The sequence below is a fragment of the Osmerus eperlanus genome, chromosome 15 (assembly GCF_963692335.1).
Source record: "Osmerus eperlanus chromosome 15, fOsmEpe2.1, whole genome shotgun sequence".
NCBI classification, from domain to species: domain Eukaryota; kingdom Metazoa; phylum Chordata; class Actinopteri; order Osmeriformes; family Osmeridae; genus Osmerus; species Osmerus eperlanus.
The window spans coordinates 3,487,463-3,500,849 of NC_085032.1; the positions used below are offsets into that span (position 1 = coordinate 3,487,463).

Sequence of the window (13,387 nt, forward strand, 5' to 3'; positions counted from 1 at the left end):
TGTCATGTGTGGAATGTTGCTTGTCCTGTGCCACCCAAAGAGCTTCTATGCTCACGCCCTCAGCTTGACTTTCTCCTGAATGGGACCTTTAATGAGGTGAGCGCTGAGAGCGACTGAAGGGACAACCTGCGCCTGGACACCCACGAGAGTCGTATGGTAACTTTAAGTGATCCAGAATGATGAATTCTTCGGGATACCATGTTTTTAGGCAGGACAGGATTTTACCCTGGCCTATTTTCTCTTAAGCTGTTCCGTTTATCTGGGGCAAATATTTTTTTCGTAAATGAGCAGGATTTAGCCCACATTCAGACTCGAAGCCAGTCGAACATGACCACGCTCAGCAGCAGATGTCGGTGGTGTTTCACCCTGGCGCTGGTTATGTGTCTGTGCTGCGTTATCATCTTCTGTGAATATCTAATCTACTACCCGGCGATATGGCGCTGCGCCTGGCCAGGGCTGGACGGTAACGGTGCTGGGCAAGACAAACCACTCCGCGCAATGTTCCTTTCGGATACACACCTCCTCGGTGCAGTGAAGGGCCACTGGCTGGACAAAATACGCAGGTAAGCGCGGGGGGGGGGGTAATAAATATAAAATAGGTTTATTTAGGTGTAGCTAACATTTAGTTTTTGTGTTTGTGTGAGTGTTTGTGTGTAGTTGGCAGTTGGGGTTATGCCGTCTGGAATAGCATGTTCATAGTGTTCTCAACCTTTGTGTGTGTATGTGTGTGTGTGCATGTGTTCTGCAGAGAGTGGCAGATGGAGCGGTCTTTTCAGACTGCTGTATCAGTGCTGCATCCAGAGATGGTCTTCATTCTGGGAGATATCTTTGATGAGGGCAAGTGGAGCACGCCAGAGGTACTGTTCATACACACACAGACACACCTGTGGCTCCAGGTTAGATTGACTGGTAACCCTTCCTTTTACAGTCCCTTAAGTACTAGGTATTTACGTAGAAAATAAAGGGTATGTTTTGTGTATTATTGGGTATTACCGATTGGTACCAAGGTGGTAAATACAGAAATAATTCCCATTAACTAAATACTAACGTGCTGGTTATTACTGGGTAATTTTCACTGGTAATAATAATTAGGTAAAGACAGAAAACAAAACTTAGTATTTACCTGGAAACGTATAAATATTACTATTTAAATACCGCTGGTAGTAAGTTGGTTACCACAGGAGATATTTACATATGGTAAATTACAATGTGTTATTGGGTAAATACCACTGCTACTAAGTAGGTCTTTACCTACTTAGTAGGTAATGGCCAAGCTCCAGCAGAATTACTAAGAAAAAGCTCTACTATTACCCTGCAGTTACCTAAGGGTTTATGTCAGTAACAGTCCACGTCTAATTAGAATATAAGATCGTACTTTCCAATAAAATACCTTTTCAGATATATTTACCGATGATAGCCATACTCATTTACTTGACTGGTAACAACCTCCGCGGGAAGAGTGTTCCTCTACTATCATGGTAAATATTCTTGGATACTGGGTAAGTTCTTGCGCATGTTTGGACTATTTACTCAGTAAGTAAGCTGAAACTGTACTGTAAAAGGAATCTGTGTTTGTTTCCATGGTGTTACCAGGCTCCATATCCTTTGTAACCGAATATTACTTTGTCAACGTCACCCTTACGTTCCACAGTGATACCAGGTAACACATGGCTATTTACTCAGTAAGTAAGCTGAAACTGTACTGTAAAAGGAAGCTGTGTTTGTTTCCGTGGTGTTACCAGGCTCTTACCATATCCTTTGTAACCGAATATTACTTTGTCAACGTCACCCTTACGTTCCACAGTGATACCAGGTAACACATGGCTATTTACTCAGTAAGTAAGCTGAAACTGTACTGTAAAAGGAAGCTGTGTTTGTTTCCGTGGTGTTACCAGGCTCTTACCATATCCTTTGTAACCGAATATTACTTTGTCAACGTTAACCTTACGTTCCACAGTGATACCAGGTAACACATGGCTACTCAGTAAGTAAGCTGAAACTGTACTGTAAAAGGAAGCTGTGTTTGTTTCCGTGGTGTTACCAGGCTTTTACCATATCCTTTTCAACTGTTCATTCCCTTTTCCATGCAATAAACACAAACTTGGATTATGTTACTAAGAAAAACATGACACTTCAAACTGTAAATTGTAACATTATTTTAAATTAAAGCACTGTTTCCATGGCATAACATGAACAAATACAAAGGGTAAATCTATACAAACGTCCATGTAAAATCTTAAAATTCAAATAACTTCGTACCATAGAACACATGTCAGTATGAGTTTGGCCCCTCTGGTTTGTCTTTCTACAGCTCCTTTAACATAAAACATAGTCTACAAATATCTAAGATTCTACCTATTTGAAGTAATATGTTAGAATACAGAAAAATCGATTGGCTCATTGATCTGAGTGGTAGCCAAGGATGCTGTGGTCGTGTTGGTTCTTTAGAAGTGGTTGCACACTGGGCATCGTTTTTTCCTTGCCAGCAGCCTCTCCCTCTGGAGCCTTCTTATTAAGCTTTTACCACCTTGAGCCGTCCTCTGAAGTAATATTTGTGTAAATGGCATACGACTAAAACAGATGTTAAATTAGATTAAGTTGTATTAGCACTCAGGAACTTCGTTTTCTTCGTGAGCAAAACTTTGCACGCAGATATCGCGCATCGTGAGATTAAAATGGCTAGCAAAGATTAAAATGGCTAGCTTTGGCCTCAAACTATATTCTGGACCAATCATCGTTCTACTGGCAGCTAATGGACAGTAATAGACCGATGGTTCATCCAATCACCTGCCAACTAATATATGGAAGTTCCGGGTTTTATTCTGAAAAGTTCTTGTCATCAGTGAGTGGTTTTGACAGTTGGTTGGGTTAGGGTTATATTAAACTAGAGAGGGTACAATTTCTGGGGAAATTGTAGGGTGTGCTTGCTTGCGTCGGTTGCACAGGGGTCCGTTTTTAATGACATTTTTACAACTGATATTTCTGTATATTTTATATAAAAATGCATACTTATTATTTATAAATATTACATAGATTTAAAAGCATCTTTTTTTTGCTGCTCATTTACAACTCAAAATACGAGTGAAGTGTAGAATGAAATAGATGTCTTCTCATTTCCCCTGCAAGAGGCAGCCTCATAGCTGAATCAAAACGAATAAATTTGGCAGACCGGTGTAAAAATTGACCTATTCTCTCAAAACGTTTACGTTTTTCCCTTCTCGTGATATTTTCAGGCATTTAGCCTACTCATATTGCATTCATTCACTAGAGAGCAGGGATGTAGTGGGGGCTAAATGCACGTAAACGCCGTTCACGCACCTCCCGAAATTGTGAAATAGCGCTTATTCACCTCTAAATTGCGGAAATTGCGTTTATCCACCTCTAAATTGCGTTTATGTGCGTTTACGAACATCTAAGTTCCCTGCGCCTCGTATTCTGCCATTGGAATAATCCTAAATAAATTTGGTGTAATTTTAAAACACCAAAAACTTCATATTTCATATTGTTGAACATACGCTGTAGTCTGAATCATTTCATCTGCGCTGTAATCTCTGTCTGTGACCCTCCAATCAATGCGTTGCGGCTGCGGCACCAATCAGAATCCACGAAGTATGTAAACACATACACGTTGTGGATCAGCCTACCTGTTCGTAATGGATATATTAGCCATGGATATCAGGCGATTTTTGAAGAGACCATCGAGTGCTCCCACTCCCACAGATGTCTGCAAAAGGCCTCAAGTACAGAGTAAGGTCAATTCACGTTTGTAAACGTTGTTTTGGTTCACACAACGTCGCATTAAGACAGGGACAAATGCTAGCGGCTAGTTTCAAATACGATGATGCAGGTACAAGCCAACCTTCCCAGCTAACACAGTTACGTTGCCCTTACGTTGCCGCAACGTCACTCGATGACCAAACATACTGTAACAAGCTGAGTTATTGTGTTCCTGTTATTGTCAATCGGTTGTGTTATGCATGTTATCAGCAAATTGATGTGGTTCTGTGTTAAGACCTATTGGGGGGGGGGTTGTCTCGCGAGAGACAATCGAGACAACCGGGAAGTTTTGGGGGAGTTTTGAGAGCGGGGTTCTGTTGGTGGCGTTTGAGCGAACTAGCGAGAAGCACGGCGTGGTCACGGCCAACAGTGATCAAGATTCATCGGTTCTGCATTTAATAAACACAAGGAAGTCAGAAACCATTCCCTGCCTCCTTAATCTCATATGCAACATTGAGGAGAACATTACACTGGTGTCAGAAGTTTAAAGTGACGGACTGGTTTCTTCTTCGGGTTAGCCTAGCCGGCTAGCAGAACCGCCGAGCATAGCCGTTGTTGTACTGCCAGTAGACATGCCGCACGTGGGAGGAGCCCGGCCGAAAGTTAAGGAGGAGGAGATGAGCTACAGTTATGCCCGTGCTGAGGGTCTGGCGGTGGAGTTTGAGCGCGCTGCGGAGTCCAAAGCCCGGTTGAAGCTGGCGGCAAGGAGCATGGCCAACAACGCGGGTATGGGCCCCGCTGACCCCCGACAGAGCGGAGGACGTGAGGACAGCTACCTCACTGGAATGTCGGCCCGACCTCAAGATTACAGCAGAGAGAATGCGCAGCCTGTGTGGCAAAATGGCGGTGCCCATGCTTACCGGGCTCCGTGTAAAACACCAAAGTACTCCGGTAAGGCAGACTGGCAGGCATTTCACGCCCAATTTGAACTGCTATCGCTAGCTGCGGGTTGGTCAAAGAGTGATAAAGCACTACAGTTGGCCTTATGCCTTACAGATGATGCACTAGCGTGCCTGTTACTACTCAGCCCAGAAGAAAGAAATGATTATACAGCTCTTGTTGGAGCCCTACAGAGACGGTTTGGCCACTGTGAACAACCCGGTCTCCTGCGCTCAGAACTGTCCAACAGACGCAGGCGGCCTGGGGAGCCCCTCCGTGTCTTAGCTAATGACATCGAATCTCTAGCCCGGAGGGCTTATGCCCACATGCCCCCTGCAGTACAGACGGAGCTTGCCAGGGACCAGTTTATCCAGGCCATAACCCCCAGGGGGCTGCGCGTTCAAACCCAGCTCGCCCAACCCCGTTCCAGGCTTTGGAGTTGGCTCTGGAAAGGGAGATTGTGGAGGGCGGGGCCATGGAAGGTGGCCCTGGTGAGGGTGGTCCTACAGTGAGAGCCACTGCATGCACTGACACAGCCCAAGTAAAGCCTGCATGGGTGGCTGAAATTACTGAACTGATTCGGGCCGTGTCCATGCATTTGCCACAAAGTGCCACGCGCCCTCGTCAACGGCCCCTAGTCTGCTGGGGATGTGGAGAACCTGGCCATCTCCTCAGACAGTGCCCCAAGCACTCCAACGACCAGGGAAACGGACAGGGGCCCGTATAGATGGGATGATACGGACCCCTGGCATTATGTCCCATGCTGCATCATCGAGGGAAGGGGGATCCAAACAGCACGGGCGGGGGAGAGGGGCTCCACTCCCCCCTGAAGCAGACAAGAACACAGAATCTACGATGGTGGTAGGTTGGACTCATGCTGGGAACTTTTGCCACGTTCCCGTCACCATATGTGGGGCCTCATGTACCGCCCTTGTGGACACGGGCTCCACAGCGACACTGATGCGGCCAGATGTGGTTCCGGAGGGGACACAGTTGGAGCAGACTACAGTGCAGCTGAGGACGGTGACTGGTGAGCTGGCCCCTATGCTCGGTAGGGGGAGGGTGACGTTGAATGTGGGAGGGCAGACAACGGACTTTACAGTGTGGGTAGCACAGGTGAAGGATCCCTGTATCCTGGGGCTGGACTTTTTGAGGTCTGCGCGCTGCCTGCTGGACCTAGGGGAGAACACATTGACCTTCCCCGGGGGCCCCGCTGTCATAATGATACCGCCCACACAGTCCTCAAAGCCACACCCCCTGGTCGGGACAGCCGTGGAGACATACGGCCATGACACGGAAACCCCAGAAGAGAGCAACGCCCCAATCCACAGTCCCCTGCCACTGGTGCCCCCTGCCCCCAACAACGGTCAGCCCATCTCTGCACACTCCAGTTCATCTCCCCCAGCCCAGTCATCTACGGTGGAGGGGACAGATAGGTTTACAGCGGTGAGAGAGATATGGAAACAGAATTGTGACCAATTGGAGCAATGGCAGCAGGAGCTGTGGGAGGTGCTATCTAACTTCACAGACATTTTTGCACTATCAGACGATGAAGTGGGCCTGACACACCTGGTGCAACACGAAATAGACACCAGGGATGCGCAGCCCATCAGGACGCGTCCCCGGCGCCTCCCCATGGCTCACCGTGAGGCTGCAGACAGAGCGGTGGAGGAGATGCAAAGAGATGGCATTATCGAACCATCAGACAGCCCATGGGCCTCGGGAGTGGTGATGGTTTCAAAAAAGAGGACCTCCAAAATGAGATTCCGCGTGGACTACAGACCGCTTAACAGTGTGACCAAAAAGGACGCGTACCCATTACCCAGGATCGATGAGTCACTAGACTTGGTGTCTGGCTCCTCCTGGTTCTCTTCACTCGACCTGCGCAGCGGATACTGGCAGGTGCCACTCAGCCCTGAAGCGAGACCAAAGACTGCCTTCTGTATGGACAGGGGGTTGTGGCAGTTCCGCGTCCTGAGTTTTGGATTGTGCAACGCCCCAGCCACCTTTTGAAAGACTCATGGACCAGGTGCTGGCTGGCATCCCCCGTCAGAGATGTCTGGTGTATTTGGATGACATCCTGGCCCATGGGAGCTCCTTTCAAACAGCCTTGGAGTCGTTGAGGCTGGTGCTGCAGAGAGTGTCTGCGGCGGGCCTGAAATTACACCCACAAAAGTGCTGCTTCATGAGGAAGGAGGTGGAGTTTTTGGGTCACAGACTGGGAGGAGAAGGTATCAGCACACTGGAGGAGAAAGTGCATGCCGTGAGAGACTGGCCCATACCCGCTAACCAACGGCAACTGAAGAGCTTCCTTGGCCTGGCCTCATATTATAGGAAGTTTGTGCGAGGTTTCTCCTGCACAGCCGCCCCCCTGTACCACCTGCTGCAGAAGGGGAGGGGCTTCACCTGGACATCACAGTGCCAGCAAGCCTTCAACTCCCTCCAGAAGGCGCTGACAGAGGCCCCCATCCTCGCCCCCCCTGACCCCTTGTTGCCGTTTATTCTGGACACAGACGCCAGCGACGTGGGCATGGGCGCGGTGCTAGCTCAGGCGGGGCCAGAAGGAGAGAGAGTAGTGGCGTATTTCAGCAAAACCTTCAACCAGGCTGAGCGCCGCTACTGCGTCACGCGGCGAGAGCTCCTTGCCATGGTGGCGGCGATAAAGCATTTCAAGTACTACTTGTGTGGCCGTCCCTTCACTGTCAGGACGGATCATTCAGCGCTTCAGTGGCTGATGTCCTTCAGAGGGCCAAGTTGCACGCTGGATTGAAATGCTGCAGTCCTATGTTTTCACAAGTGTACACAGGGCCGGAGCCAGCCACACCAACGCAGATGCCCTGTCCCGCCGCCCCTGTGCTCTGGGTGGGTGCCGTCACTGTGAGCGGAGAGAAGCACGTGAGAGAGAGCTCCGTATCGAGGAGGAGACGTGCCCCATGCACGAGGGAGCTGGACCAGTCTGCCGGGAAACGAGGATGGTTGACGTGGCTGAGTGGCAGACACAATAGGAGCAGGACAGGGACATACAACCGGTGCGGCAGTGGGTTGAAGCAGGACAAAGACCACTCTGGGAAGAGGTGACGGGGAGCTCCACTGCAACAAAAGGACTGTGGGCAGTGTTTGATGCGCTGAGAGTGAGGGATGGGATACTGCAGAGAGCCTGGAAGGAGCCTGCCACGGGAGAGGAAAGGTGGCAGGTGATAGTCCCCAGTTCACTGAGAGACGCTGTGCTGAGAACATCCCACGGGACCACTGGGGCGGGGCACTTTGGAGTAGCCAAAACACTCGTCAGGGATTTTACTGGGGGCGGGCCAGACGGGACGTGGAAGACTTTTGCCGCCGCTGCGACCTCTGTGCGGCCTATAAGGGCCCCCCGGACCAGTCCCACGCACAACTACAGCAACAGGCGGTGGGGGCTCCCATGGAAAGAGTTGCTGTGGATGTCATGGGCCCATTTCCCCACACGGACACAGGCAACCGGTACGTCTTGGTTGCCATGGACTATTTTATAAAATGGCCTGAGGCGTACGCAATCCCAAATCAGGAAGCAGAGACAGTGGTTGACGCTCTGGTAGAGGGCATGTTCAGCAGGTTTGGGGCTGCAGAAACCATCCACAGTGACCAAGGGAGGAATTTCGAATCACGGGTCTTTGCCACCATGTGTGAGCGTATGGGCATGCATAAGACCCGGACCACAGCGCTGCACCCCCAGAGCGACGGTCTCGTCGAGAGGTTCAACAGGACCCTGGCAAAGCAGCTGGCAATCCTCACCGCGGAGCATCAACGTGACTGGGACACGCACCTGCCCCTCGTCCTCATGGCCTACAGGTCTGCTGTTCAGGAGTCCACCTCATGCACGCCTGCCCTCCTCATGTTGGGGAGGGAGTTAAGGACACCAGTGGAGGTGGCCTTTGGCAAACCCCCTGACACCCCTGCTGTTCCTCCAGGGAGAGAGTACGCCAGAAGACTCCAGGATCCGCCCACATCTTTGCCCGAGACCAGCTGGAGAAAGCGAGCATGAGACAGAAAAGAAACTATGACACAAGGTCAAAAGGGAGACACTTCCAAGCCGGAGAGCTGGTTTGGGTGCACAGCCCACATAGGAAGAAGGGGCGGTGCCCCAAGTTGGACTGTCATTGGGTGGGGCCTTGTCAGGTGGTGGAGCGGCTGGATGAAGTAGTGTACAGAGTCCAGCTGCCGGGAAAAAGAAAGCCGGTTGCACTCCACAGGGACAGATTGGCCCCGTACAGAGGAGACTCCCTCCCTTCCCAAACGCCTGTGCGGAGGGGCGACGGCACTACACGCAGACACACACGTGAGCCTGGTCAAAGCCCCATTCCCCCTGCACATACTTCTCCAGAGACAGTGACAGACCCCCCTGTTCACACCCCCCCTCCCCTTCCCATCACACACCTTTCACTGCACAGGGGCGTGGCCCCCCCCACCAGGCAGAGGCGCTGGCGTCCCCCACTCATCCACTGCGAGAGACAGAGACGTCGGCCAGGCCATCTCAGACACTTTGTGTAGTCCCACTTTGTTGAGGGGGGGCTGTGTAACGAGCTGAGTTATTGTGTTCCTGTTATTGTCAATCGATTGTGTTATGCATGTTATCAGCAAATTGATGTGGTTCTGTGTTAAGACCTATTGGGGGGTGGGGGGGGGGGGGGGGTTGTCTCGCGAGAGACAATCGAGACAACCGGGAAGTTTTGGGGGAGTTTTGAGAGCGGGGTTCTGTTGGTGGCGTGTGAGCGAACTAGCGAGAAGCACGGCGTGGTCACGTCCAACAGTGATCAAGATTCATCGGTTCTGCATTTAATAAACACAAGGAAGTCAGAAACCATTCCCTGCCTCCTTAATCTCATACGCAACATTGAGGAGAACATTACAACGTTGCCGCAACGTCTTTGGCGACGTTGCGGGACCGTGCATCTGTGGGACGCCAGAACGTAACCGCAACGTAATCTTTTGACGTTGCCAGTCCGTAACCGCGACGTCGTGGCAACGTTATTTTCCGACGTTGCCAGTCTGTAACCGCGACCTCCTAGCAACGTCATTTTCCGACGTTGCCAGTCCGTAACCGCGACCTCCTAGCAACGTACTTTTGTGACGTTGCCAGTCCGTAACTGCAACGTTAACTAAGTAACCTATATTTCTCAATTCTACTGCTTATATTGGGGCGGTTCATATGCAGACCTCATTTGCCCAAAATGCTACTTGTTCTTGTATAATAGGCTACATGGTAGCCAACTTTAGGAGGACTATGTTTGTGTGATGTGTAGCCTAACTCCAGCTAATCATAAACAAGGCAGCATTTCCATGTAACATTGTCATTTTATTTCAAACAAAGTGCCAAACAGTGAATTAAAATCTTCTGCCAGTCCCCGCTACAGGTCCTGTCTGTTGGCCCTGACAATGAAGCACAAAATAAGTTAGTGTTCTATCAACATAATTGCACGTGTAAAAAGGCGCTATACAAGTCATAAAAAAATCATAATATACATAATGATGATGTATATTATAAATAATATACATCATCAAAAACATGTGATTCTAGATTTTTGTCACATAGCCATGTGAAAGGTTGGATATGGAAGCTGCAATCATGATTCATTCACCTGGCTTGTTTTGAATGGGCTGCCGGGGTGTGTTTTAGTGTCTCCTCTATGAGGAGCTCCACAGCTTTCTCTCCCAGTCCCGTCTTCCACTTCATCACAGCGTCTGGAATTAGAAGTCATGAACTTATTGTCAGCACCAATGTGAACGTTGAACGCTGCGTGTAAGCCATAGTTCATGGCATCTCCAAACACTTAGCACTCTCTTTCGCAACTCCAGCACCTTAAGGCGCTCCTCAAGGTCTTGGAGTTCAGCCTGTGTTTGGGCCACCTGTAGGTCCATCACTGGCACCTCTTCAGTGTGTCTGCCCTGTAGTCGCCTGAATAGCAGAGCCTCTCGCTGGTTCTCCTCCAATGTCTCCATCTTCCGGAGCATAACCTGTAATGTGTCTGTCATTAAAGACAAGTAAAACAAGTTTACAAGAGTTAGCATGATTGGCATACACTGTGGTTCTTCTAGATTAGCTGTAACATTGATGTAAATAACAAATGTTACCTTGAATGGTTGTATACAAAGCATATATTTTTTTGAGTATATTTGCACTTGTCTGGCTGCCAGCTGTTTTCCTGGGCTCCCAATGGGTTCACCTCCACCAGACCAGAGTTGACATCTAGGGGTATGGAATCTGGTGATGCAAAAGTTTTAAGTCATGCTTTTGCTTCAAAACATGCCATGGCTCATACAATTATTGTCACTGTTTTAAATTCATTCATTTATTACTTTACCATCATTTCCCAGGGACACAGTGCTAGGCCGTGTGACGGTGGTAGGATAATCTGTACAGAAATGAAAATGGAATGTAGTTTATGTACATAGTTTTAGCATATTGATATTAAAGGAGTAGCATTGCACATATGTGATCGTTCGAAAGCAGGGCCCCACATCGTAGCGTCGCACATGTGTGATTCTGAACATTCCAACCGACTATTTTCCGATAGACAAAAACGATATGACAAACGCTATAGTATGGCTTCAAAATGTACAATTAGTAGGCTAACAAGTAACACTAGCAGGTAGTAGCATTGCTACGAGTATTATGATAATAATACTCGTTACTATACACTATTATAATTTCTGAAAATATGTTTATATATTTAAAACTATTTCTGTAAAGAAACTCACCTTTGAAGTAGCTAATTTCCAGTTGAAATCCAATGCGTACAAGACGGTGTTGAACCCCTGCAAAATCTCTTCTGAAACCCCAGTTTCAGTGATGCGTTGAAATGGGCATGCGCAAAGTTGTTGCTCAGGGGCAGACTGAGGGGCAGGTTTGCTAAGGAAGAATTGTAATATTCTGTGATGACTTGTCTTTGGAAATGAAACTCTTAAGAGTCGCTTACCTTTTGGTCACATTTAACAATTTTGTATTACAAAAATTATTGGAGCACAAATTTGCATTGTGTGTCATACAGCTTTGGTGTGCTATACAAAGAATGTTTGCTTAATCATGTTACACATCACACATTAATTGCTTTTGTACATGTTTATAGTAAAGAATGAAAGACTAAATTATATTCCAAATTCAGTCTTTTATTTATTAAAGCTATGTTTCTGCATATGAGAACATTGATGACCAATGACATGCTGGGGCTGAGCTGCACATGAATTACATGCATTGTCTACATTTATACGTGCTGGGTGCAACATTTAATATTGTTTGTGATTGAAATTCATGTAGACTATGGCTACATTGTCTACTATACTAGAAAAGGCTGTTCCTGCGAAACAGCAGTGAGAATGCTGAAAACCTGAATGGGGATAGCTGACCATGCTAAAAAAGCTGAAAATAGTGAAAATTTAGTAGAAAGTTATAAGCTGAAGCTTCAAAGCGCCCGAAAGGTATTTTTGAAAGGGGCAGGAGCTGGACGAAGGCATAAAACTACAGAAAAGAGAAGAACAATGCAAAAAGAGAAATAATTCAGAAGAATTTGAAAATGTAGTAGAGTCATTTGCTCAGGTTTCAAAAAGTCTGAAATGTATTTTAGAGAGGACCTGGAGCTAACTGATTAAAATGCTGCAGCAAAAAAAGTTGAACTATTGTGGGTAGTAAATAAGATCATGCTACATTTAACCAGCGGATCATCTTGCAAGTGTGTCAAAGTGGTATTTTTACAGACTGTATTAACACCGTAGGCGTGAATAATGCATGCATCGTGATTGTCGTCCATCTGTAGCCGAAGCTAAGCTAGAGAGAGGATGCAATGGAACATTTCCTACATAAGCTACATGTACTGCTTCAAATTGAAAACGGAGACCATCTTTTGATTAAAGACAAGTTCCTTAACCTCTGTTGTCAATATCGCCAATACAAAGTAAATACTGTTCAGTTACGAAACATTTGTTTGTAGCTAGGTAACGAATATTATGTCTGGAAAAACATAGCTACCTATGTGACCTGGTTTCGCCATATGATGACAGTCGTAGCGTCACTAGAATGGAGGCTAGATTATGTACACTTTAAGCTCAATGTAGCTACATACCTTGTTTGGCCAATTTGGTCGATTGTGGAAAAAAAGTCGAACCGTTTTTAGTTATGGAGAGCCATCGCGCTAGCTTGATTTTAAGAGAGAATAACAGAAATGTAGCTAGAATCCATACCTCAAACAAGTTAACCTAGACGCAAAACTGTACGTCCAATACAAAAAATAATGATATTTTCCGAGACCCAAGACTCTGCCGAAACCAGAAATATCCTTTATATGTCTGTGCGGTCAGAAATACAACTCTTGGCAGTTTCGAAAACGTGTACCCAACTCTGCTTTCATGGTGCGTGTCTGTTTGGTTGCCACGGTGATGCTCAGCTGTGATAGCTAACGAGCTAGGCAGAGAGAAAAACGAACATTTACCTAGCATCCACACCTCAAACAAGTTGACTTAGACGCAAAACTACACGTCCAATCAATAAAATGAGGATATTTTCCAAGACCCAAGACTCTGCCGAAACTAGAGATGTCCTTTATATGTCTGTGCGTTCAGAAATATGTTTCTACCGGCAGTTTCGAAATCGTCTTCCTTCTTGCTTTCTCTGACGGATTTTACCCACCTCTCCATTGAAGTTAGTGAGAGAACTTGAAAGGCTGCTCTCTCTTCAAGGCTCATAGCTGAAAATCTGTAAATGTGA

The 13,387-nt window shown here is 47.4% G+C and overlaps 1 protein-coding gene across 1 annotated transcript in view; it reads left to right on the forward strand.

The window, feature by feature from the left end:
- The window catches only part of mppe1 (metallophosphoesterase 1), an 81,395-nt gene continuing 68,008 nt past the window's right edge, over positions 1-13,387 (forward strand). The window contains exons 1-2 of the mRNA XM_062479061.1: positions 1-563; positions 749-857. Of these exons, the coding sequence (XP_062335045.1) occupies positions 199-563; positions 749-857 (474 nt within the window). The 5' untranslated portion in view covers positions 1-198. The remainder of the gene's footprint in view (positions 564-748; positions 858-13,387) is intronic.